The 26,458-nt window shown below is 46.5% G+C and overlaps 1 protein-coding gene across 2 annotated transcripts in view; it reads right to left on the bottom strand.

Annotated features, from left to right (window-relative positions):
- Positions 1–244: 244 nt before the first annotated feature.
- Positions 245–26,458, bottom strand: part of LOC137412181 (macrophage mannose receptor 1) — a 234,998-nt gene continuing 208,784 nt past the window's right edge. For both annotated transcript variants that reach the window (XM_068097464.2, XM_068097465.2), the window contains 4 exons: positions 16,215–16,331; positions 14,175–14,330; positions 3,090–3,113; positions 245–1,001 (listed from right to left, as the gene is read on the bottom strand). In XM_068097464.2, coding sequence (XP_067953565.2) covers positions 838–1,001; positions 3,090–3,113; positions 14,175–14,330; positions 16,215–16,331 — 461 coding nt within the window. In that variant the 3' untranslated portion in view covers positions 245–837. The remainder of the gene's footprint in view (positions 1,002–3,089; positions 3,114–14,174; positions 14,331–16,214; positions 16,332–26,458) is intronic.

The following is a 26,458-nucleotide window of genomic DNA, read 5'->3' as shown; positions in this document are numbered from 1 at the left end:
TGAACAGGATTAATAATAATTAAATTTGATGATTTTGCTTGTGGCTACAATTTTCTTCCCGTTTTTTTTGCAACCATCTTAGCCACGATAAAAAATTAAATTGAATATCGAATTCAAGTTAGGATAAAAGCCGTGAGAGAGTCAGAAAGCGCGAGCCTCATAAAAGAGGCCTATGAAACCTCAGACCTATTCGGAGTGTAGAATATGGTGGTGGGAGTATATAAATTGCGGGTGGAGTCAGGCGAACTTTCCAACCAATGGGTGGAACTTGCATGCAAGGCTCCTTTTATTGTATCGATTAACATGAGAGTACATCTGTGTGAAATGAATGTAAAAATATTTTATTTTACTTGCTTTGGCCACAAGAGCACATACAGTTAGCCACATGGAACTATAGATGATGTCACGCTTTGAGAGAACAGGAGAGCCGGATCATCCGCATTAATGATATTAACTTGACTTTGCTCTGACTGCGGCCTCAGGAGTAAAATCAATGTCCATTACAAAATGGCTACACAGGAAATTACTGGCATGCACTTAGTGTTGTCATCGACTGGAAAAGATCACGATGAATAATATTAGCGGAATTGGATAAATAGAAGCTCTCTATGAAAAAAGCCTGGCGCATCTCGAAATGAAATACGCCTTGGACATCATCAACAACAAAAAGAACCAGGTTTCCGACAGAATCAAAAAGAAGGAATCGCTGCTCCTTGAGCAGGTGAACAAGAACCACATTGAATATACTTAGGAGGGGGAAATAGTCTGCAGTTATACGCTTCATTTAAATGGAAATCTGCAACAAAAAGGAAGGTTGGTCATGTTGAGGGCGACAAATCATCGCTCTCCCCCATGGGCAGAGAAGACAACCCGGTTGTAGTTTTGAGGTTGTCCACGTGCTCTTCTCACCACAAACCAGGCTGCCCCGGCTACTAGGGCCGTGAGCACACCAAACAGCAGGATCCCCATCGGGAGCTGCCAAGAGCCTGATGAGGATGATGCTGAAGCGATACAGAGGTTAATGGACACAGATATTGCCTGGAAATTGCAGGGATCTGTATGATGTTTATCAGAATTGAGGTCACAGGTTTAGATTACTAGATATGTTTACAATGCTTTTAATAAAATGAGAAGAGTAAAACGAGAGGGTATGGACCAAAAGTGGGGCGGCAGAGCAACCGTTTGAAAAAAAAAAAAGGAGAAAAAAGCAAAAGAGAATGAATGAAGAGAGGAAAGAGGAGGGGGAGGAAACACAGCAATCTGCAAGTAACAGGGTTAGGCTCGGGATGGTCAGTTGGGGGTAAAGATGGGATGGAGGATGAGCCTTCAGAAATTGGTGGTTCTTCTGTATTTCCTTGTTTTTACACTGAGCTCGCAAAGCGAAAAGCAGGGTTACGCGATTGGTTACGTGCGACGTACTTATGTACGTGTCTTCGTTTTTAAAATTCATTTTCTCGGCAACTGTTGGTCCGATTGACAGGAGATGTTCACCGTAGGAGCGCATCTGCCTGTATAATTTTTTTATTCACAAGTATGGCGTCATCGGCCACATGGTACGGACGCCATCTTGGAAATAAATTTGCACCTCCATATATCTGAAACCACTCAGTGGAGAAAATTGAAACATGGCACATTTAATGTCAGCAAATGTATATCTCGGTGGCGTAATGTTTAGATTGAGTGTCCGCTCCGAGTCTGGGAGGCTGGTGGTTCGAAGTCTGCCTCTTGGAGGCCGAGTCATATCAAAGACTTTAGAAATGGTACGTGCTGCTTCCTTGCTCGACGCTCAGTATTTAAAAAGGATAGAGCACGGACAAACAACCATAGGTTGGTAATCATTGTACAAGACTTGAAGGGCCTAGTCACCTCCTCATGCATTACGGCTCCTTGTAAGGAAACTCATGTTAAAAATGTTTGAGTAATTTTCTGCTTGGAGTGGAAAAGGAAAATTGAAACAGCCATTTAACTTTGTGTTTCAGCATTGAATGATGATCCTTAGTTGTGGCATCTTACAACCCATTCACCACCACTACGTGGTACCAAAAAACACTATAGTCTCGTTGGTTAAAAAAAAACAAAAAAAAAAACGTGAAAATGTGGAAGTTCAAATAAAAGTTTCTAAAAGGTCGAATTGTGATGCAAATAAAATTGAACAGAACAATATGTATGAACAAATGTATCGCGCTCCCCTTCTCATTCTCTCCATCTCCCCCTTCTCCCCTCTTCTCACCTTCTCAATCTCCACTTCTATCCCTCTCACTCTCCCCTTCTATCCCCTTTTCCCCTCTTCTCATTCTCTCTATCTCCACTGCTATCCCTCTCACTCTCCCATTCTATCCCCTTCTCCCCTTCTCATTCTCTCTATCTCCACTTCTATCCCTCTCACTCTCCCCTTCTCCCCTCTTCTCCCCTTCCCATTCTCTCCATCTCCCCCTTCTATCCTTCTCATTCTCTCATTCTCCCCTTATATCCCCTTGTCCCTTCTTCTTACCTTCCCATTCTGTCCATCTCCCCATCTATCCCTTTCTCCCTCCCCATCTATCCCTCTGTCCCCTTTTCTCACCTTCTCATTCTCTCCCTCTCCCTCTCTGTCCCCTTCCCCTTGTGATAACCACCCTCCTGCCCCCTATTCCACTCTATCCCCCTAAAAAATAAATTGCATTCTCTGATTATTAAATGTTATGTTCATTTATTTATGATAAATATAAATGATTTCATGTACATAATGGAATTAAGTAAGAACCACCTTTAGAGGCCATTTTTCCCCGCAGAGCAGGGGTTGGCCTTTTCTGGGCACCGTCGTCCCCTTTTTGAAGCAATGTTTTATAGCCGGATGCCCTTCCTGCCACCAACCCTGTTAGTCGCCTCTTGTGACACACAGGGAATTACCAGTGAACTGGTACTCAATTTGCCGACCTCGGAAGGATGACAGGCTGAGTCAACCCCCCTAGCGTTAATTCAGCGATCGACCAGGATTTGAACCCAGTATCCCAAGCCGGCACCCTAACCTCTAAGCTCAATGGAATCAAGAATATAAAAATCAAATAGTGAATTCTACACCATATTGAGAAACACAAACGCACACTTACATTTCATCTGTAGACTCGTGATCTCTGAAAAGAAAGCACATTATTCCCATTATTATATCAACATAGTACGGTGTAGAGTAAAATGACATTATCGAACAAGTTTAAAAGGCAATGCTGTTTTCTTTTAACCAAATGAATCCCAATTGATTCCAAAATTTCACATTATAATCAACATTGCAATAACGCAGTGCGTTTACGTCCCACACCTGCATGTGTGTGTCATCGTCATACAAGGGAATAGATGGACAACAAGACAAAAGCTTAAGCAACATGTTACAGAAAGAAGTTGTTGATGATGAAATATCATCGTTGATATATATGATGATGATGATGATGTCACTGAAGAAACAAAGAAATACAAGGAACTTGAACAAAGGAGCAGGCCATTTGACCATTATGCTTGTTCTTTCCCAAATGCACATTCGTTCAATCTATCACCTTATTTCCTGAATCCCATCTACCCCCAATGCTTATATAGTATACCTATCTAATACCTGTTTAAATCTTCACACCTGACAGGCCTTCTACTCGATGGCCGGCCCCGACACAGGCCTTCTACTCGATGGCCCGCCCCGACACAGGTCTACTCGATGGCCCGCCCTGACACAGGCCTTATACTCGATGGCCCGCCCCGACACAGGCCTTCTACTCGATGGCCCGCCCCGACACAGGCCTTCTACACAATGGTCTGCCCCGACACAGGCCTTCTACTCAATGGTCCACCCTGACACAGGCCTTCTACTCGATGGTCCGCCCCGGCACAGGCCTTCTACTCGATGGTCCACCCCGACGCAGGCCTTCTACTCAATGGTCTGTAGGATCGCTTTTGTCTTAGATTTTTCGATTTCAGATCAGGGATCCTATAGGATCAGGAGGGTTCCCAAAAATCAGCAGAGGTCTGAACTACAACTTCAAGAGATGGCTGTCGGTTTACCCAGGGATATTTTATTATTGGATAAAGTCTCGTCACAGACTCATCCTGTTAGCCCTGGAAACAATTGAGTCACTCAACACTAAACCCTCTCGATGTCAGAGATGTTCTTCCTCAGATATGGCAACCAAAACTGCATGCAATGTTCAATGTGAGGTTTCATCGAATTTCTCTGGTGTTACCACTACCTCTTTTGATTTATAAGTTACCCCCCTATGAATACAACCTGAACCCTATTAAGCTTGCCAAGAGCTTCCTGGCATTGTGCTGTATGTCCGTCACATGCTTTGCATTATTCTTACCTATCCCCAGAATTTAACAATCCTATCACTAAACATAATCTACCAATGTATTGCCGAATCTATGAAAGTATCTCGGATTTCCTGAATCCAATCACCTCCCTCTATGTTTTGTCTTCCCTCCAAGCTTCGTGTCATTTGCTAATTCAAATATCCGACCCATGAAGTTAGCTCTGTGGTTACATCACTAAGTGCCGCCATTTTGTCGGAATACCCCTGTTTATCCACCCTCAGAGCGCGCGGCAAATTTGATTGGTCGAGACGGCATAAAGTTTTGCCCAAGTACTGCTAAACTGGAGGTTTATTGAAGTGAAAACAAGGCGAGTTGTGTTCTACGGTGTTTAAATATATAATTCAATCAAAATAACATAAACGTTTTGAAGGGTTGTAGAAAAAACCCCATTGAATCGGAAGTTTACCGCCTTTGGTGCAGCATTTTTTACACCACCTTATCTAACAAGTTAAATTAGTTCCTTGTACCTGTTGTTTGTGTCCTTTATGACATCCTTAAAAACAGTGAATCTCCTGTTTGGAATGATGTTCCATTTTGTTTGGCTGCCAGACAGCTAGACAGACTGCATTCGCTTTACCGCGCTGTGCCAATGCGTGCTCGGGACGAGACGCTATACAATTTTCCAAATTCAGACCCAAAGTAACTGCAGGTTTGTGTTCTGATTCATATTCTACATCTAGTGTTCAAAATCTAACATTCAATATCAATTAAGTTGTTCCTCGATCGTAGACCAACGTCTGTCAGACAGACAAAGTGAACCAATTGCTTTATCTCTGCTTTGCGCTGCCTGCACGAGTGCACGGGGTAATAATGTTCTAGTACTGAACCTTGAGGTACCTACCCCATTAGCCAGATGTCCTACCACTCCCAGATCCTCTTTGTTTTCGATCCAATTAGCTACTCTACCAGCTATTCCACAAACCCTCACCTCGGGGAACAGCCGTATTTTTACATAATAATAATAATAATAATACATTTATTTTATATAGCGCTTTTCAAGAAGCCCAAAGGCACTTTGACAGAGTACAAAAAACAAGTGCAAAAAGACAAAAATCAATAGGTAAATAATCAAAGCAAGAGGAAGGGGAAGGAGAAGAGATAGTCAGGGGTTAAATGCTGTGGGTTAAATGTTAAATGCAGTGTTGAACAGGTGGGTCTTGAGTGATGTTTTGAATGTGGTGAGTGAGGAGGAGTCTCTGATGGTGTGAGGTAGTGAGTTCCAGAGGGTGGGAGCAGCAATGGAGAAGGCCCTGTCCCCCCAAGATCTGAATTTGGTCTGGATGGCGGGGGGACAGGAGGTTGGCGCCAGCAGAGCGGAGGTTGCGGGTGGGAGTGTGTCTGGAGAGGAGGTCAGTCAGGTAGGATGGGGCCAGGTTATGGAGGGCTTTGTAGTTCAAGAGGAGGATTTTGTAATGGATTCTCTGGGGGATGGGGAGCCAGTGAAGCTTATAAAGGACGGGGGTGATGTGGTCACGGGTCCGGGAATGGGTGAGTAGACGGGCAGCGGAGTTCTGAATGAATTGGAGTTTATTGATGATTATTGAGGGTGAACCATAGAGGAGGCTGTTGCAGTAGTCCAGACGGAAGGTGATGAAGGCGTGGATGAGGGTTTCTGCAGCCGTGGAGGAGAGGGATGGACGGAGACGGGCGATGTTTTTCAGGTGAAAGAAGGCTGTCTTTGTGATTTGTTTAGTGTTTTTGTCGAAGGAGAGGGTTTGGTCAAAGATGATGCCAAGATTCCGGATGTGAGGGGAAGTGGATACTGGGAAACCGTCGATGTTGAGGGCGAAGTTATGGGTGGATTTGGTGAGCGTTTTTGGGCCAATGATGATTATTTCAGATTTATCATAGTTAAGTTTGAGGAAGTTGATTTGAAGCCAGGATTTTATTTCAGTGATGCAGTTTGTCAGGATAGAGTGGGTGGCGGTGGAGATTGACTTGGTGGAGATGAAAAGCTGGATGTCATCGGCGAAGCAGTGGAATTGGAGACCATGACGGCGGATTAAGTGACCGAGGGGGGACAGGTACAGGATGAAGAGGAGGGGGCCGAGAACTGAACCTTGGGCGACACCTTGGGGGAGGGGAGCAGTGGGGGATTTGCAGTTATTGATGGAGATGAACTGGTGTCTGTCAGAGAGGTAAGATTTGACCCAAGAGAGGGCAGTGCCGGTAATGTTAAAGGTGGTTTCAAGTCGGGTGAGGAGGATGGTGTGATTGATGGTGTCAAAGGCGGCGCTGAGGTCGAGGAGGATGAGAATATTGAGGTTGCCGGCGTCAGAGGAGAGGAGAAGGTCGTTGGTGATTTTGAGGAGAGCAGTTTCAGTACTGTGGTTGGAGCGGAATCCGGATTGGAATGTTTCAAACAGGTTATTGGCAGAGAGGTGATGTTTGAGTTGAGTGGCTACAGCACGTTCCAAAACTTTTGACAGAAAGGGTAGGTTGGAGATGGGTCTGAAGTTATTTAGGGTGTCAGGGCTGAGTCCAGGTTTTTTCAGAATGGGGGTAACAGCAGCAATTTTGAGGGATGGTGGGATGATGCCTGTAGACAGGGAGGAGTTTATTGTTGCAGTGATAAGTGGAGAGAGAGCAGGAAGGGAGGCCTTGACAAAGCTGGAGGGGATGGGGTCCAGAGTGCAGGTGGCAGTTTTCATTCCTATGAGGAGTTCAGAGAGGTCAGTAGGGGAGACTGGGGAGAACTGATGCAGGGGTTGGCAGGATAAGGGGGGGCAGGTGGTTTGAGGGGGAGCAGGTGCGGTGGAGGTTAAGCTGTTGTAGATGTTGTCAATTTTGCTTTGGAAGAATGAAAGGAAGGAGATGCAGTTGTCTACTGTGAATGACTGGGTGGTGGTGTTCAGGGGGCTGAGGAGTTTGTTTATTGTAGAGAAGAGTGCTTTTGGGTTTCCGGAGCCAGAGTGGATAATTTGAGAGTAGTAGGCGGAGCGGGCGCGGGAGAGGGCATCGTTGTAGTGCTGCAGGTGGTCCTTGTAGGCTTGGGAGTGAATTGTGAGACCTGTTTTATTGCGGAGTCTTTCAAGTTGGCGAGCACGAGTTTTCATCAGGCGGAGTTCAGGGGTAAACCAGGGAGCAGAATGGGTGAAAGAAACTGTTTTGGTTTTTAAAGGCACAAGCTGGTCGAGGCAGAAGGAGAGAGTGTGGTTGTAGTAGTCATTGAGGTCAGAACGGGTGTGGAGGTCAACGAAGGGAGAAGTGGATATGGTACCAATCTCCATGCAAATTAGTCAGCACAGATGTGGCCAAAATTTGCAATAAAAATTGTTTGGGAGAAGAGGCAAGAAATTAATCCTGACATGAATCGACCACACTCGGCTTAAATACCCTGCGCTCGCGAAGCAAAAAGCAGGGTTAGGTAATCGGTTACATACGTGCGTGTCTGTATTTTAAAAATTCATTTTCTCGGCAACCGTTGATCCGATTGAACGAAATTTTACCACCGGAGTGCCTCCACCTGCATCATTTATTGTATGCATAATTATGTCATAGATCGCAATGTACAGACGCCATCTTGGGAAAACGACATTACACCCAAAACCGCTCTATGGAGAAAATTGAAACATCGGGCGTTGACAAGTACTCCCCATGGGGAATAACATGTTCATGATGATGACATCAGTACCTTAATTATGACGTCATAATTCGAAAAGTAGAATGCTTCATCCGGTCAGTATGAATTTTTTTTCTTTGCAATTGTTGCTCTGATGGACACTAAACTTTCACCATAGGAGCACCTCCTCCTGTATCATTTTAGTGATGATTATGACGTCATTGGTCACGTGGTTACAGGCACCATCTCGGTAAAACCGAAAAACGTTGCACCTCCATATCTCCGAACTGCTCCATGGAAAAAAATTGAAACGTGGCTCATTGTAAAGAACTCTGCATGGGGAATAGGTGTTGTTAATTATGATGTCATAAGTCGACAGGGACAACGCTTAGTCTGATCGGTTTGAAATGACTTGAGCGTGATCTAGGCAACAATTATATTAGAGAATATAAATGTATGATGTCAACACTCATGTGGTCTGGCAGCCATATTGGATCAAAGAAACAAAACAAAACAAAAAAAACCTTCAAAAACAGAAGAGTTGGCTCACACCAAGTTGACTGGCCAGGGTAAGCATTCTATGAATACCATCTAGTTATTAGATGCGTCCACTCTGCACACTCTGCAGTTCAAACCCAGCCCCGGCTGATTCATACCAAACACTATAAAAATGGTGTGTGCTACTTCCTTCCTTGATGGCGGTATTTAAGATGGATACAGCATGGCAAACAACCACAAGTTGGCACCATTGCAGACTTGAAGGGCCTAATGCCCTCCTCGTGCATTGAAGTTCTTTGTAAGGGACCTTATTATCAAGCTGCATTGGTCTTCAAAAAACTGGGTCAGGCTAGCCACAGGGAAGGACAATGTGGACAAGAGAAACCTGAGAAGCATGAACAAAGCAGAGAGGTCAGAGGAGGCATGATAAATGCTGAGGGAGGAGCTGAGAAGTCAAGGGTGTGAGTCAGTGAAGAAGGTGTAGTGAAAATGTATTAAAGTTGAACCCAGGAGTGATGCCCACTTAAACCGCTGAGGGGCGTCTATAAGACCTCAGACGTCCGCGACGCTGGGCCACTACTGTGACATTTTACTATGACATGTAGTCTTGTATGGTACGTACCCGCACATATTCTAGGCTTGCTTGCATTGACTAATATTATTGATCATTCCGATATGATGCCAAGATCCTGATATCTATTGCATGATTGTATTTCACAGGATGATACCAAAGATCTGATTGAGATTAAACCTACCTATGGGACAAAGTTGTGGACTTGGTTTATTTTCACAACACTTAATCTCAATCAAGATCTACGGAAATGGCGGGACACAAGATGATTCATGTACCGACATTCAGCGCCGACCCACAAGCTGCGGACTCGGGCTCTGAGTTAACTCACTGGCTCAGGTCACTGGAGAACCAGTTCAAAGCCCAGGAGACCGTTCCCACTGCTGAAACGAAACTGGACGTTCTGCAGACCAAAGTGGGCCACCACGTCTGCAGTAGCATCGAACGATGTATGACGTACGATGCCGCTGTGGCAGAGCTAAAGCGAATTTACATTAAGAAACGGAGCGTGGTGTACACCAGGTATCTGCTCTCATCGCGGCGTCAACAGCCCACCGAGTCGATAGACCGCTTCGCTCAGGAGCTACGACAACTACTTGCGGACAGTACCCAAGAGGTACGTACCCACGAGCAAGTCCAGGATGATATTGTCCGAGATGCTTTCGTCTCTGGGATCGGCGCTCCTGCTCTCAGGCTCAGACTTTTGGAGACAGCTGACCTGACGTTCGCGGAGGCTCTACGGGTGGCACACGTCTACACAGAGGCCCGGGAACAATCTACCGCCTATGACCACACACGGGTCGTGCGGGGACTTCTCAACTTGCGCGACCGGAGAGGGCTACCGCCGAGGATACGGGTGCGGACTCGACCACGCTAGCGGAGCCCCTGGCCGCTTCCGAGGTGGACTCGGATTCGGGCTTGGCTGCCGCTACGGCGGCCAGGCCAAAGCCTGTACGAAATGCTACGTGTTACTTCTGTGGCAATCGACAGCATCCTAGGTCGGCGTGCCCGGCTCGGGAAACAATATGCCATTTGTGTACGACAAAAGGACATTTTGCAAAAGTCTGCCGAAAGACCGTGTGGGGCGCACAAACTCGCGCGACCTTGAATGGCCTTATCGCCGAGCCAACGGACCGAGCACAGAGCGGGAAGCCTCACCCGGCTTTGATGAGCGGTCCTCCTCCTCGTGGGCCCCTGGCTGCACGCTCGACCTTGGTGAGATACATCGGGCCGCCACAACAAATGGCACGAACACGACCGACCGCGGAGCGACCATCCTTGACTGGGATCCAAACGCCCTCCGAAGGCTACACATGCAATCGACAAGCTCCTGCTTTGACACGGCAAACAAAGCACGTGACACGAGCGCCATCTGACGGCAGCTCGTATGAACTACACGCTCTTGCGTCAGCACGTGAAACTACAGTTGGCTGCAATCCTTCTCGCGTGACACGAGCGCCCCCTGACGGCAGCTCGTACGGACTACAAGCTCCTGACGCTCCTGCTTTGGCAGGACCAACTATGCCTTTGACACGAGTGCCCTCTGGAGGCTGCTCAAACGACCGGAAAACTGCAGCCGGCGTGGGATCCACACGCGAGGCGCGATCTTCTCGCTCGGATGGCACAATACCTGCCGGATCTTCCGGCCTCGCCCAGGCCATTATTCCACTCATGGTCGAAGGCGTTTTTGCGCGGGCTTTAGTCGACACGGGGTCTACGGATAGTTTTATCAATCATCGACTAGTGCGTAAACATGGATGGCCGGTCCTCGGGACAACGTGACGGATCTTTATGGCCTCCCAAGGGCTTAGGCTCAGCACAAAAGGGGAATGTCGATTGAAGCTTGTGATAAAGGGACGCATGTTTCCAGATGTACATCTTATGGTCTTACCTGCTTTATGTGCTGACATTCTGTTAGGACACGATTTTCTTAAGCGACATGGACGTTTGGAAATGGAATTCGGTGGGACTGACACGCTTGCTGTGTGTGCACTCGCGAAAATGGAAATTGAGCCCCTTTCGCTGTTCCCCAACCTGACCACTGACTGCACTCCCGTAGCAGTGAAATCACGGCGCTACTCACGAGCAGACGCGCAATTCATTGCGGAAGAAACAGCCCAGCTCTTAAAGGAAGGTATCATAGAACCCAGCCGGTCGCCGTGGCGGGCCCAGGTCCTAGTAGTGCGAAGTGAAGCGCATCGCCGACGCATGGTAATCGATTATTCGCAGACGATTAATCACTTTACGCAGCTGGATGCCTACCCACTACCGGGGATGGACGCGCTGGTACGACAGGTGGCCCAGTACTCAGTCTACAGCACTCTCGATCTGCGAAGTGCGTATCATCAGATCCCCATCTCTCGGGCTGATCGCATCTATACCGCCTTTGAATCGAGTCAAAGGTTATACTAGTTCACCCGACTACCCTTTGGGGTGACGAACGGGGTCGCCTGTTTTCAGAGGGCAATGGACGACCTCGTTACCAAGGAGAACTTGACCGATGTCTTTGTGTATCTGGACAATCTTATGGTTTGTGGGTATGACCAGGGGCATCATGATACTAATCTGAAGCGCTTCCTCGAGGTCGCGCAGAGGTATCGCCTAACCATGAATGAGGCTAAGTGTCGTTACTCTCTACGCACGATAGATCTTCTTGGGTACACCGTGACCCATGGCTCTGTCGCTCCAGATAAGGAGCGTCTGCGACCTTTGCTCGATATGGCTCCGCCTAGTGATCGAGCTTCGCTGAAGCGTGCTCTCGGGCTGTTCACCCATTATTCTAAGTGGGTGCAAAATTTCTCCATGAAGCTCCGCCCCCTTGTGGCCTGCGACACGTTCCCCATGAGCCCAGCTGCCTTGGGGGCCTTAAGGCCGACATCGCTGGCGCCGCTGTGGCGACGATCGACGAGAGCGAATCTTTTGTCTTAGAAAGTGATGCCTCGGATCATGCGATAGCGGCGACTCTCTCCCAGGGGGGGCGCCCTGTGGCTTTATTTTCGCGGACTCTCACCTCCGCTGAGCGGAGGCATTCGTCTGTCGAAAAGGAAGCGTACGCGATCGTCGAGTCGATTCGACGATGGCGACTGTACTTACTCGGGCGATGCTTCCAAATCATCACGGACCAACAAAGCGTTGCGTTCATGTACGACACCTTACATGCTCAGCGCATTAAGAATGAGAAAATCACACGCTGGCGTATCGAACTCGCCGACTTCTGCTGCACCATCAAATATCGCCCAGGGAAGGATAACCTGGTCGCCGATGCCTTATCGAGGCCGGCTACATGCACGGGTATCAAAAATCTGGAGGGTCTGCGCACTTTGCATGGCACTATGTGTCATCCTGGGGTGACGCGTTTCGCTCATTTTGTGCGTAGTGGTAATCTGCCGTACTCGATTGAGGACATCCGTCGAATCTGCCGCGACTGCGCTATATGTGCGGAACTCAAGCCGCGTTTTTACAACCCTCCCATGGGGACACTGGTTAAGGCTACTAGACCGTGGGAGAGATTGGCAATGGATTTCAAGGGGCCACTGCTGGTGTCGAGTAACTCTCGTTATCTGCTCACTATCGTTGATGAGTACTCGCGATTCCCTTTTGCTTACACGTGCGTGGATATGACGGCTGCCACGGTCATACGGTGCCTGCAGAATTTGTTTTCTATGTTTGGGTATCCGGCCTACGTGCATACCGATCGGGGTGCGGTGTTCCTGTCTCAGGAAGTGAGGGGTTACCTGCTCCAAAATAATGTCGCTTCGAGTTAAACCACACCGTACAGACCCCAGGCGAATGGGCAGGTCGAACGCTTCAATGGGATTATATGGAGGGCCGTCATGCTGAGCCTCAGGACCCTCGGCCATGGCCTCGATAAATGGGCTTGGTCGCTACCTGCAGCGCTGAATTCGATCAGGGCTCTACTATGTACGGCCACCAACCAGACTCCTCACGAAAGACTGTTCCACCACCCTAGAAGCTCGGGTAGTATCCGATCTTTACCCAGTTGGCTCGCTGAGCCGGGGCCGGCCTATCTCAAACGTGCGGTTCACACAAGCAAGTACGACCCCTTAGTGGATAAGGTGCAGGTACTCCAGGCTAATCCCGAGCATGCTCGTGTGATGACGGCAGATGGACGCGAGTCCACTGTCTCCGTGCGCCATCTCGCCCCATGTGGGGTCATCGACCCTTATAGGGATATCGACGAACCGATCTACGAGTCTATGCACTCTCCCGAAGCTTCCTCTATGGAACATCTGCCGTCCCTTCCTTCGTCGAATACTCCCCCGCTTGAAGGCTCTGTGGTGCCCCCTTTGACACCTACCTCCAGCGGCTACTCCGAAGCAGGGGACTCCGGGCTTGGGGATGCCGTACCCGGTAGTTTCCGGACACGTGCCGACCGGGTAATTCGCCACCCTGACCGCTACGGATGGACCGACTGACAAGGAATGACATCCCCGATCAATTAATGCTGACGCACGCTTGATTCCTGCCTAGCGGCAGTGTAGTTCTAACGGCGGGGAGAATGTAGTGAAATGTATTAAAGGTGAGCCCAGGAGTGATGCCCACTTAAACCGCTGAGGGGCGTCTATAAGACCTCGGACGTCCGCGACGCTGAGCCACTCCTGTGACATTTTACTATGACATGTAGTCTTGTATGGTACGTACCCGCACATATTCTAGGCTTGCTTGCATTGACTAATATTATTGATCATTCCGATATGATGCCAAGATCGTGATATCTATTGCATGATTGTATTTCACAGGATGATACCAAAGATCTGATTGAGATTAAACCTACCTATGGGACAAAGTTATGGACTTGGTTTATTTTCACAACAGAAGGGATGATTTCTGGGTGACCTGTGAACTTAGAACCTTCCCACATCATCAGCGATCATGCGTGACCTGACGAAAGGCCATGTCAGTTGGCCAAGTTGAAAGTACTGTGGTGACAACAGATCAGTCCTAAGTTGGGGGTCTATCTGTTCGCATTATTTGGGTCAATCCCCCATTGCCTTTCAACAAAGAGGAAATTCGTTACCATTCGTTACCGAAAGGAAATTCGTTACCGAAAAAAAAGGAAATTCGTTACCGCTCCTGGCTAATTCCACATTTTGCCCTCAATCTTTCAGGGGAACTGCATCAGCGGCACAACTACACGCCGTAGTAATGATGCCTGCTATACACTAGAGAAGAAGAAGGAGGTAAGCTTACGCTTCGGAGTCTTGCAGACATAGCCCCGCAACTCTCGACACCCAATCCACTCCCAGAGAGCATCTCTCACGCTGAACGTTCCACAATTATTTCGAGAATATCCTTTCATCACCTTGGTGAAGGAAACTGGTGACTCGTCCTGCCAGAACAATGTCCCTGCAGATAATAAAGGGATGGGGACATTGCCCTTGGTTAACTGTCCTCGATTCCCCTCAATATATGTTAAACACTCACATCAAGTCCTTCCTTAAAATGGAGGTTTTAGAATGCTTTTTTTTTCTTTTTCAAAAATGAAGTTAAAACTGAATTTAACTGCTGAATGAATTAAATCACTAATTGTTAAAATTATTTCATAAGACCTTTGATCAGCCATAATCAAATATCCTACAAATATAAGCGAAAATGTAGCCGTCCAGACGTATCTAAACTTTGAAAGTGATGATAGTTTTAAACAAAGTACTGTAAGACTCCGGTTTACATCGGTTTACATCACGGATGTGTTCTTGAAAAGTGCGATGGATATGGAAACGCCGTAAATCGAAGCAATTTTTTTTTTTTACCTCCGCCACCGAGGGATGATGGACGTTATGTTTTCACCCCTGTCTGAGGACAGGATATGTCAAAAAGCTGTGGACGGGTTCGGACGATAACTGGTGAACAGGTTGGGTATGAGACATGGAAGAATTGATTCATTTTTGGTGAAGATTCGAATCTGGATTTAGATCTGGGAATTTTAAAAGTGATTCGTCACCATTGAGTGATAGGGCGAAAATGATACATGGAATGACATCTCAAAAAGGTATGGACGGATTCGGACGAAACTTGGTGAACAGGTTGTGCGTGTGACAAATACGATTCGATTTGATTTTGGTGAAGATCCGGATAGGAGATTTTAAAAACTTTTAAGTGATTCTTCACCATTAAGTTACATGTCCAAAAACGATGTATCGCATTATTGTCCCCCGTCGCACCGCGGAGCGAAAGGGGGACTATGGTTTTCCCCTCCGTCCGTGTGTGCGTGCGTCCGTGCGTCCATGCGTGCATGTGTGCGAGCGTGCGTGTGTGCGTAAGCGAAGGACCGAATTCTAATTTGGTGTGTGGGTGCCACCCACGTCAAAATCCAAGATAGCCGCCGCCATGTATGTCTGAACCTTGTGAGCGGAATATCTTGAAAAATAAGCGAAGTACCAACGTCTAATCTGGTGTGTGGGTGTATCTACGCATAAGGAAGAACGCTATTGAAAATTGGGTCGCCACATCAAAATCCAAGATGGCCGCCACCATATATATGTCTGAAACTTGGAAGCGAAATATCTTGAAAAATAAGCAAAGTACCAACAACGTCTAATCTGGTGTGTGGGTGTATCTACGCATAAGGAAGAACGCTATTGAAAATTGGGTCGCCACGTCAAAATCCAAGATGGCCGCCACCATATATATGTCTGAACCTTGGAAGCGAAATATCTTGAAAAATAAACGAACTAGTAACTTCTAATCTGGTGTGTGGGTGTACCTACGCATAAGGGAGAACGCCATTGAAAATTGGGTCGCCAAGTCAAAATCCAAGATGGCCACCTTGCGTCTTCCACTTTGTCAACTCACATCACTTCAACGACGGGGGACCTAGGCGTAACGCTTGTATTTCAAAAGGTTATGGATGGATTCCAGCAAAATTAGATGGATGAGTTGGTTAGGCGACATGAACAAGCCGATTAGATTTTGCTTCAGGTCCGAATCCAGATCTGGCCTTTCAGTGGGATACAAAACATAAAATGTTCAGCCTGGCAGAGGTATATGCTCTCTACCGAGTGCCCTTCTAGTTACCTTCTGTTGCTGTGTTTGCCACACTTTTTCCCTACAATAACTACCAAGTTGCTGGTTAGGAGATGAGCAAACAGAGTCAGAATCAACTTCATCATTTAAGCTAGCATGCTTCCATAAGTCTGATCGATGGTACTGAGTTTCTTAATGTTCACAATCTTTCAAAGTACATTTGTAAAGATGCCATTTTGCAAATATTTGCTTCAAGCAATGATTTACCTTTTCTGTTTGCGAAAAGGCCCATCCACACGTTTTCTGTCTGGTTTTCAGAGAATCGTAACTCTTTTAACACGAAAGAGTTTTCATTTTTGTCGTGTATGCTCAACATTTTTCCTCCTGATCAGATGGACACAAAGAATTGCAATCACACAAATGGTTAACACAACAGTTATCTTTCATACTGGTAAACTGCGTAAAGAAATTAATAATTGAGTTGACCAATAATGATCAATACACTTCCGTAATCCTGCATCGAAAATACGTTGTTGTGTATACAGCCCCCGTGTCAACCGCCCAACCAAAACCACAACTACAGCGGGCATGGAGACCGAACATAATGGAGATCCCTGTGCGGATGACCAAATTAAATGGGGATCATGCCCGAGTGGGATTTAGCGTATCTCATTATGAATATGGTTGAAACCACATCGGTTATTAATATTAGAATTAACACCAATTTAATCCTCCAGGAGTTCTCAATCATCCAAATGCATGACACAAGGGAAAGATGGCATGAACTGACATATTCTCACAGGCTTAACAAATATAAATAACTTGATAAGCATGAGACAAAATGAATACGGAATCCCAGCCGAAGACGGACACAATAACTAATCGCATTACTTGATTACCTTTATGCGCGACTTTCCCTCCTCTCCCAACTCTTGTGTGTCTGCGTGTTGTACCGTCCTACCAGTGACATTTCCGTCTACATCTCTCTCAGACGACATGGACCAACCTTTAACCTCGCATCCCAACTCTCTCTTCCTCATAAGTGGCAATTTAAATTGTCACCATGCTAATTGGCTGGGTGTTGGTACCTCTCAAAGCACTTCTCCAATATACAATGTTTTTGGTTTTTGTTGAATGAATCTGCTGCTACTGTAAACCAAATATTTTGCGGATGGCAAATGTGAGAAGCCAGGATAATTACATAGAAAACCTTAATTTATTACAAAATTGCTTTATTTGGGCGGTGTATTGGCTAAACTGCTGCCTCAATCGCTCCCAAGAAGAAAAAATAACGTGGCTTGCGTACATGATCCAAAACATGCGTACTGCTTATGTGCATATATTATACATCGTGGTCATATAGCTTGTCATCGTGGTCGTGGATAGATTGCATTTGCATTGCCCGTAGGCTGACACCTGAGGCCTGGCTTACCATAGCTCCAACATGGCATATGTATGATTTTCATGCGAAGAATTATTGTGGGTGGAGGCAGGTCAGCTGTCTAGCCAATAGGTTTGAAGGCTTCGTGCACACGCAGCTACATTGCGTTTTTAAATATACAATATATAGTTGTTCCTTTGGCTCGAAGAGCAGGGGGGTTAATTATAAAGATCCTCGCCACCTAGGGATTACTGATTAGGTGAGAGCTGCTTGGTTGTTCCCTCCATTTACGGGTGAGAGATGTGATTGGGTGTGATTTTTTTTTTTTTTTTTTTGTGTTTATACAGAGTCAAGGCTCGTGTAAGAGCGAACACATCACACACGAGAACAGGCACAGACCCGTAAAACATACAATAAATAAAGGGAGCAGGAGACAAGAGGGGGAGAGAGAGGAAAACATACAGGCACAACAACAGCAGAGAACAGGGACGTCGGTAGATGTGGGGAAGAGAGAGGGTCGGTGGGAGGGGGGGGGGGGAAGGGAAGGGGTACACGGTATAAAACAAATTGACACAACAAGGAATTTCAGGAAAGAAGTTGGACATTGAAAGATGTGGATTTGGGGTGTTTTAATGGGGGCAGAAAAGATCAAGTTTTTGGATTGGGGAAGATAAGAGATGGTGGTGAACAGCTGTTTTAAAGACCTGGAGGGAGGAGTGGGTTTGAAGAGAGTGAGGGAGTTTGTTCGTGAGGCGGGAGAAAAGAGGAATGAAGGAGTAAAGGTGAGCAGAGAGTCTTGATTTTGGCAGTTTCACCAGAAGAGGGTTGCTGGCAGATCTTGTGTGTCCTGTAGGAATATTTGGCGGACAGAGCTGGGGGAGCTAGGCCAGAAAGGAGTTGGTAGAAGACATAAAGACCACCAACCTGCCTGCGGTGAGAGAGTGAAAGGCCCTTAGAATCAGCTTCATCACGGGAGATTCCAATGATTACCTTCGCAAAAGCGGAAGGTTATGTTTTGATCGCTGTGTATTTATTTGTATGTCTGTGTGTGTGTGTGTATGTTATTCGCATAACTCAAAAAGTATTCAACCGAATTGCATGAAATTTGGTGGGATGATTGGTTATTATACGGGACACATTTGATTAGATTTTGGGAGCAATCGGGTCAAAGGTCAAGGTCAAGGTCACGAAAAGGTCAAAATCGTATTTTTACCAAGTACAGAACAGTAGCTGCGGCGAAGGTATGCGCTCTACCGAGTGCCCGTTCTAGTTCTGAATGCTTTGGTTTCAACAGCGTGAAGCTGAGCTAGGTGTGAGGCAGGAGCACCAGCCCAGAGGTGAGAACAGTATTCCATTGAGCTGCGGATGAAAGCTTTGCATGTGGTGAGGAGCTCAGGTGTGCCCAGAAAGGACTTCGCACGATGGAGGAAGCCTAGTCGGTGACTGGCTTTGGAGGCCAGCTTGGAAATGTAGTTTTCCCAGGAAAGATCATGGCAGACAGTGAGACCCAAAAGCTTGAGTGACAGAACTTCTTCAAGAGGATTGTTGAGAAATAGGTGGGAGGGTTGTCCAGACGGTCTTTTTGGAGAGAAAAAGTAAGAGTGTAAGATTTGTCAGGATTGAAAGACGTGTTCCACTTGTTTGACCAGTTTGTGATATTGTCCAGGTCTGCAGAGAGTGAAGAGGCTACAGACTGCCGATCTGAGGGATGAGGAATGGAGCGGCAGAGAGTGGAGTCATCAGCAAAGAGATAGAGAGGATTTTCAAGAGAGTCGGAGAGATCATTGATGAAGACCAGAAAAAGCACAGGGCCCAGAACATTGCCTTGGGGAACTCCAGCCTGAATAGAAAGGGGAGATGAGAGAAATCCATTCAGGGCCACAAGTTGACTGCGACAAGAGAGGAAGTCAGCCAGCCATGCATGGAGGTTTCCACGGATACCATAGTAGGAGAGTTTGGTGAGCACGGCGGGGTGCCAGACCGTATCGAAGGCACGGGATATGTCAAAGGAGACAGCTCTGATTTCATGTTTGGCATTGAGGGCCTCCATCATTGTTGAGACAGCAACAATTGCTGATAATTTGGAGCAGGCTGATAGGTCAGCAAAGTCATGGAATCCATCATTGCTTCGGATCTCAAATCCTTCCTCTTCTCCAATGGCTTGATCTCTGATCATCAATTTGGATTCAGACCAGGCCATTCTACTCTGGCCATGCTGCTTCTGCTGTCTCAACAATGGATGGAGGTCATCAATGCCAAACAGGAAATCAGAGTGTCTCCCTTGACATATCACGTGCCTTCGATACGGTCTGGCACCCAGCTCTGCTCACCAAACTCTCCTCCTATGGTATCCATGGAAATCTCCACTCATGGCTTGCAGACTTCCTCTCTGGTCGTAGGCAACGTGTGGCCCTGAATGGATTTCTCTCATCTCCCCTTCCTGTTCTGGCTGGAGTTCCCCAAAGTAGTGTTCTGGGCCCTGTGCTATTTCTGGTCTTCATCAATGATGTCTCCGACTCCATGGAAAATTCTCTTTATCTCTTTGCTAATGACTCCACTCTCTGCCGCCCCATACCTCATCCCTCAGATCGGCAGTCTGCAGCCTCCTCACTCTCTGCAGACCTGGATAAAATCACAGACTGGTCAAACAAGTGGAACATGTCTTTCAATCTTGACAAATCCCACACTCTTACTATGTCTCTCCAAAAAGACCGACTGGAAAACCCTCCCATCTACTTTCTCAACAATCCTCTCCAAGAAGTTCTGTCGCTCAAGCTTTTAAGTCTCACTATCTGCCATAATCTTTCTTGGGATAACCACATTTCCAAGCTGGCCTCCAAAGCCAGTCACCGACTAGGCTTCCTCCATCGTGCGAAGTCCTTTCTGGGCACACCTGAGCTCCTCACCACATACAAGGCTTTCATCCGCAGCTCAATGGAATACTGTTCCCCCCTCTGAGCTGGTGCTCCTACCTCACACCTAGCTCGGCTTCACGCTGTTGAAACCAAAGCTTTCAGAATCATTGGAATCTCCTGCGTGAAGCTAACTCCGGGGGCCTTTCACTCATTCACCGCAGGCAGGTTGGTGGACTTTCTGTCTTTTACCAACTCCTCTCCGGCCTTGGTCCCCCAGCTATCTCTGTGCTCTGTCCCTCTAATATTCCTACAGGTCGCACAAGATCTGCCAGCAACCCTCTTATGGTTAAACTGCCAAAATCTAGGCTCTCTGTTCACCTTCACTCTTTCATTCCCCTTTTCTCCCGCCTCTGGAACAAACTCCCCCACTCGCTTCAATCCCACTCCTCCCTCCAGGTCTTTAAAACAGCTGTTCACCACCATCTCTTATCTTCCCCCATCCAAAACCTTGATCTTTTCTACCCCTGCTAATTCAGCCGAGATATACTTTTTTTGAAATTCCAACTTCTTTCCTGGAAGTCCTTGCAGTGTTGATATGTTTTATACATCTCCCCCTCCCCCAAGCCCTCCCCCTCCCACATTTCTCTCGATGTCCTTGCTCTCAAATGTTGTTTGTGTCCTTCTCCCTCTCTCCCCATCTTGTGTTCCGCTCCCCTTATTTTGTGTTTTATGTGTCGGTTGACCTTTTGTGTGATTAATGTTAGCTATTGCAGGAGCCTCGATCTTGTACAAAAACAAAAAAAAAAGTTCTGTAGTTGCAAGGATCCGTTTTTGCACCTTTTTGTGAAAAGCAGTAATGTTGGCAGATGACCTTGAGCAAAAGAGAGGGTGAAGAGAACAGAGAGAGGGTGTGAAAGAGCGGCAGAGCAGGATTTTAGGACCCGTGGGCTGATGCCATCTGGTCCAGTTGCAGAATCAGAGTCGAGTTTTGACAAAAACTTCTCGTTGTCGGGAGAGAAGGACACAGAGTCCAGGAGCAGCTGGGTACGATTGGGTAAGGTGGGTGCAGAGAGAGACAGCTTTGGGACACAAGATTTTGAGGCAAACACAAAGTTGAGGCATTCGGCTTTGTCACGTGCAGTGTCAGCTGTGTCACCGTTTGAGGTAAGGGAGGGGATGGAGGGGGAACAAACACCAGAAACAGATTTGTCCAGACGCCACCAGGATTTGGAGGATGGAGTCAGGTTTGAGAGATCAGTCTTGAGAGTAGAGATATATTGTTTTCTGGTTCTCCTGAGGGTGGACACACACTTGTTCTGAGCTTTGTGAAAGGAACTGAGATTGCCTTCAGTTGGATTAGCCTTCCAAGAGGCAAAGGCAAGTTGTTTCAGGGTAACTGCCTCACCCCAATATTCCGTGTACCATGGACGGGAGGAAGGGTAAGACAACTGAAGACAGGATGGGATAAATCTGTGCATGAGAGAGAGCAGTTTACTTTGGAAGAATTCCCAGCAAGAGTTTATGTCAGAGGCAGTAACGTTCCTCATTGACTGTTGCTACATTGATGTTAACTGCTTAATCAGACTCTGCTCTGTGAAAACCTCGCCAGCCTCCATTGTTTTTGTCATATACATTGTACAGTATACAATTTGTCCATGTTAAATGCACGTGGGACATGTTTGGGAGCTTTAGAGTTGCGTGTTTCTGTCTACATTATCGCTGACGACTCGCCAATAACCGATGGAACTATTCCGGCGGCTCAGGGGGGCGTGTATCATTGAGAATGAGACCCAATCATGTCTCAAGCCATGGGCTTTTAAAATAGGTATCTTTATGATTCAATGGACACATATTTTTACCCTGCGCTCGCAAAGCGAAAAGCGGTGTTAAGCATTCAGTCGCATACGTGTGCCATGTGCCGTGTCTGCATTTAAAAAAAATCATTTTCTCGGCAACCTTTGGTCCGATTGACATGAAATTGTCACCATAGGAGCACTTCCTCCTGTAGAATATTTTAATGATTATTATGACGTCATATGTCATGCAGTACAGGCGCCATCTTGGAAAAACTTCGCACCTCTATATCTCTGAAACCACTCAAGGGAAAAAAATTGAGACCTGGCTCATTGTCAAGTAAACCCCATGGGGAATAAGATATGTTAATGATGATGTCATCGGTGCCTTCATTATGACGTCATAATTCGACAAGTACAACACTTATCCGATTATTGTTAATAAAATTTCAGCAACTGTTGGTCTGATGGATACAAAATTTTCACCACAGGAGCGACTAATCCTTTCGAATATTTTCATGATAATCATGACGTCATAGGTCATGTGGTACAGGCGCCATCTTGGAAAAACCGAAAAATGTTGCACCTCCATATCTCCAAAACTGCTGCATGGTAAAAAATTGAAACATGGCTCATTGTAAAGAACCCCATATGGGGAATAGGTGTTGTTAACGATGACGTCATTGGTGCCATAATTATGACGTCATTATTTGACAGGGACAACACTTAGTCTGATCAGTTTTAAATTTATTGAGCATGATCTGTGCAACAATATTAGAGAATATAAATGTATGATGTCATCGCTCACGTGGTCTGGCAGCCATATTGGATAAAAGGAAAAAAATGTTCAAAAACAGAAGAGTTGGCTCGCAACAAGTTGACTGCGCAGGGTAAGAATTGTCGCGCAACTCCGGTTAACATCAGAGTCACGGATGGCCTAAACGGTCTTATTTGGAGGCAACTACCCAACCATGGATTTTAATATGGCCGCGCGGGAGAAAGGAGGAGAATGGAAGCTGCGCAAGCCCTTAACTGCGACACTCCGACCCTGTAGGAGCAATCAACTGAAGCGGGCACAGGTTTGAATGGGAAAGGAAAATAATACAAGGGTTTATTCATATAAAAAGGGCAAGGACAGGAAAATGTGACGATAAACCTAAGTCCTAATTTGGGATCCCACACACACAGATATCAAATACAGACGAGGGATTATGAACTACCAAAATAACACGTCTGTTATGTAAAGTGTAACCGTAGAGCTCGGGCTTATCTGGTCTTTGTCGTCTTGTCTTTGGCCGCCATCCAACACGGCTCCGTTCGGCATGTCAGGGGGGAGGGCATTATTTAGTGTTGCACTAATAGTCCAAGCCATTTAGCCCAAATATGGGGCCAGATAGGAAAAAACTGCAACACTACATATCAGTGCGAAATTGTATGCAGTAATATATACCAGATAACATATCAAAAGTCTAAAGCTCTAAAAATATGGGGTGTCTGTCAAAATCACTGGTACATGGACCCCCCTTTTCATCCTTTTGCGGTACGATTTGTTCACATTTTGCGATACATTCCGAGCACATGGTATATAATTATACTTTTAATATCAGGAATTACAGCATGTTACAGCCCCAGTACGGCCCGTACGGAACAAAAAAATAAGCACGTAAACAAAATTCCCAATAGCTAAATACTGATCACTGATATGCAAATACATGAATCACTTGTCATGACTGTTTCAGAATTATGGCACATTTTGTTGATTAAAATCACAAACTCATAATAAAATCACATATAGAGAAACTAATAATACTGACTCATAAAATACTGTCGGAAGTCAAGGATTCGCTTAAAAGTAAAAAAATGTCCACAATTAACTAATTCAGCTGCATGTAACAGCCTATAACAACAGTCCACTACCTAATCATCATTTTCCTCGTCATCGTCGTCGCTGAAACTGTCCAGGACGGAGTTGGTGCAGCCAGATCCACGGCACTGACCATAAGCAGGAGAACACTCCAAGTTGTTCTTGCGGCATGTACACCGTGCGGAACCACAATCGGTCGAACAGTTGCACCGGATAACATTCAACAAATCCTGAGGTGCTGGAGGGAGGTCAGTCATAACAGGAACAAGATTGCCGTCGCTCATTCTCCAGCCCCAATCCACTGGTTGTAGGCTGTTGTTTCCTTTCCACTGCTGTATTTGCAGATACACCCGTCTGCTGTGATATCTCGCTGCAGCAGATGTGGGCGGTAAGGTCTGTGGGAGTATCTTCGAAGTCTTGACTGCGACCTGTTCACAAAACCGCTTGTACCTGAGGGAATCCAAACTTTCATCAGGTTTACCCTTGTAGAGACACACGAGTGCTATCTCTCCTGCAGCCTCGACCACATCTGGTGATGCATCCTCAGCCAAGAACTGTTGGGATTGAGTTTGGAAGAGTGTGCTCATCATGAATTTCTTCAGTGACGCTCCTTTGCCAAGGCCGTACAGTCGAGACGTCGTGTCACATCCCAATACTGCGTGTATGAATAGGATGCTTTCACACACAGCTGCACCTAGCTGACGTTTCATGGACTTCACATTCCAGATGTGGTTTGGTTTTGTAGTGGATTTTGCCTGACTATACATAAACAAGTCGTGTGCTTCTAGGTTTGCGTAGAAGCAGAGTAGGACGATCAGATCTGTGTCTTCTCCTATAAGGGCTGTGTTCCTCATGTTCGCCGAACTGACTGCGGTCTGGACGATTAGCAGGTCAGCATCTTCCTGGGAATGATGGGTCTGGCATCCAGAAAGCCGGAGGTATCTGCTCAACATGTTGATGAAGTTCTGTTTGTTGTTGAGGTTTCCCAGGAAGATGTCTTTCTTCATGGTCAACTTCATGTCATCAGTGAAAGTCACTTCTGGTCCACCTCTACCTGCTGCTCGCCTCTGGTGGGTCATGTGCTTGGTTGATTGACCAAGATATCCATCAAATATTACGATGGCCTTTCCGTACTTTCTTGTAACATAGTCACAGTGGAGCATGCAGATCTCTCGATATGTTGGTGAACCACGTGGCCATGGTATACGGTGCAGCAGACTTCCACCATCCAAGACATACTGGATTTCGCTGATTGACTCTATGGTACCTGGTTCAAGTTTAGACCAGATAGCATCTCCGAGTACGGACTTCTGGGCTTCACGTAGCATCAGCTTTTCATCAAACAGCGCAGGTGGATGAGGGCATAACTCAAAGCGAAACATCTCTTCCTTATCTTCAGCAGATTTTGAGATGATGATGAGACGCTGGAATAGCAGTTCTGGGTCTATCTGTACCTGGTCTTTACCAACTCGCACAGATGATCTGGCCTTCAGAAATGTGGTGGCTTGGTCTTTGCGCTTGAACGTGTAGTGGACAACTGACTGATTTGTCATGGAGTGCATGATCTTGTCTCCAATGAGCTTGGCATTGTCGACATCAACCTTACTGCCAGCGTTGACACCAGTCATTATGTTCCTGAGGGATGGATGACACTTGAAAGGATTTCTGTCAACTAGAGCGACCTGTAGTGTACTTGTATCTTGCATGTCGCGATGCTGCCTGGTTTTGCCCATCTCTTTGTTCTGTTCACCTGTGCTGTACTTCACTCCAGTGAGCTCTTGCATCGATCTGTTCGTCTCCGAACAAGCCGGCATGGACAAAAGCCACGTTAACCGTTGTTGCTCTGTCATTCCTCTTCCTCTTGTTAACCCCCCGCTGGTCTTCATACTTCTCATGAGTACTTGCTCAATCATCAGGTCTGAGGAAATTCCAGCCCAAGCTCTACTACTTCTTCGGGCGACATGGAAGCCCTGAGTAAACTTACGGTGCACATCTGGATAGTCCTGTTCTAAGCTGTGCATTATTTGCAGGTAAATCCTGGCAGACTTAGCATAGAGTGAATGACCTGAGGCTGCTACATATGGTAACATATCAGATACAGCTTCGAGGTGCAGGGACCAGTTTCCCATACGCTCGGCTTTGATGAATTTTCTTAAGATCTTCACCATATCCATATACTGTAACCACAGTTTCGCTGTTCGGTCTTTGGTCAATGATTCTGTCTGTGTTTGAAAGACTTTGCTGATCTTGTCAAGGATTGGATCACTTGCTACATCGTTGGAAGATCGTATGCCTTTCATCAACGCATCATACAGGGTCCTTGCTTTACTCACATCTGGATGAATCACATCATCATCGGCCAAGCCACTCATTGCATCTTCATCCCGAACTGGCAAGTCTTCTGCAGTTCTGTATTGTGTTCCTCCAAGAGGATCAGACAGGAGGAGTGCATTCAGGACAGCATCCAGGAGGATGTGTGCCCGTACAGCCCTGGAAATTGCTTTTCCTGTTAGGATGTGATCCACTGCATTTGGTGCGTATATGAGTTCTAGCAGCTCCTTCAACCCAAAACCACCCATGAGGTGCCCTATGCTGCCAAGGAAGCTCATTTCCATATG

Source organism: Myxine glutinosa, chromosome 7 (genome assembly GCF_964187855.1).
Source record: "Myxine glutinosa chromosome 7, kmMyxGlut1.1, whole genome shotgun sequence".
Taxonomy (NCBI): Eukaryota; Metazoa; Chordata; class Myxini; order Myxiniformes; family Myxinidae; genus Myxine; species Myxine glutinosa.
Note: the sequence above shows the minus strand (reverse complement) of the source record. Positions and strands in the feature narration are given on the sequence as shown.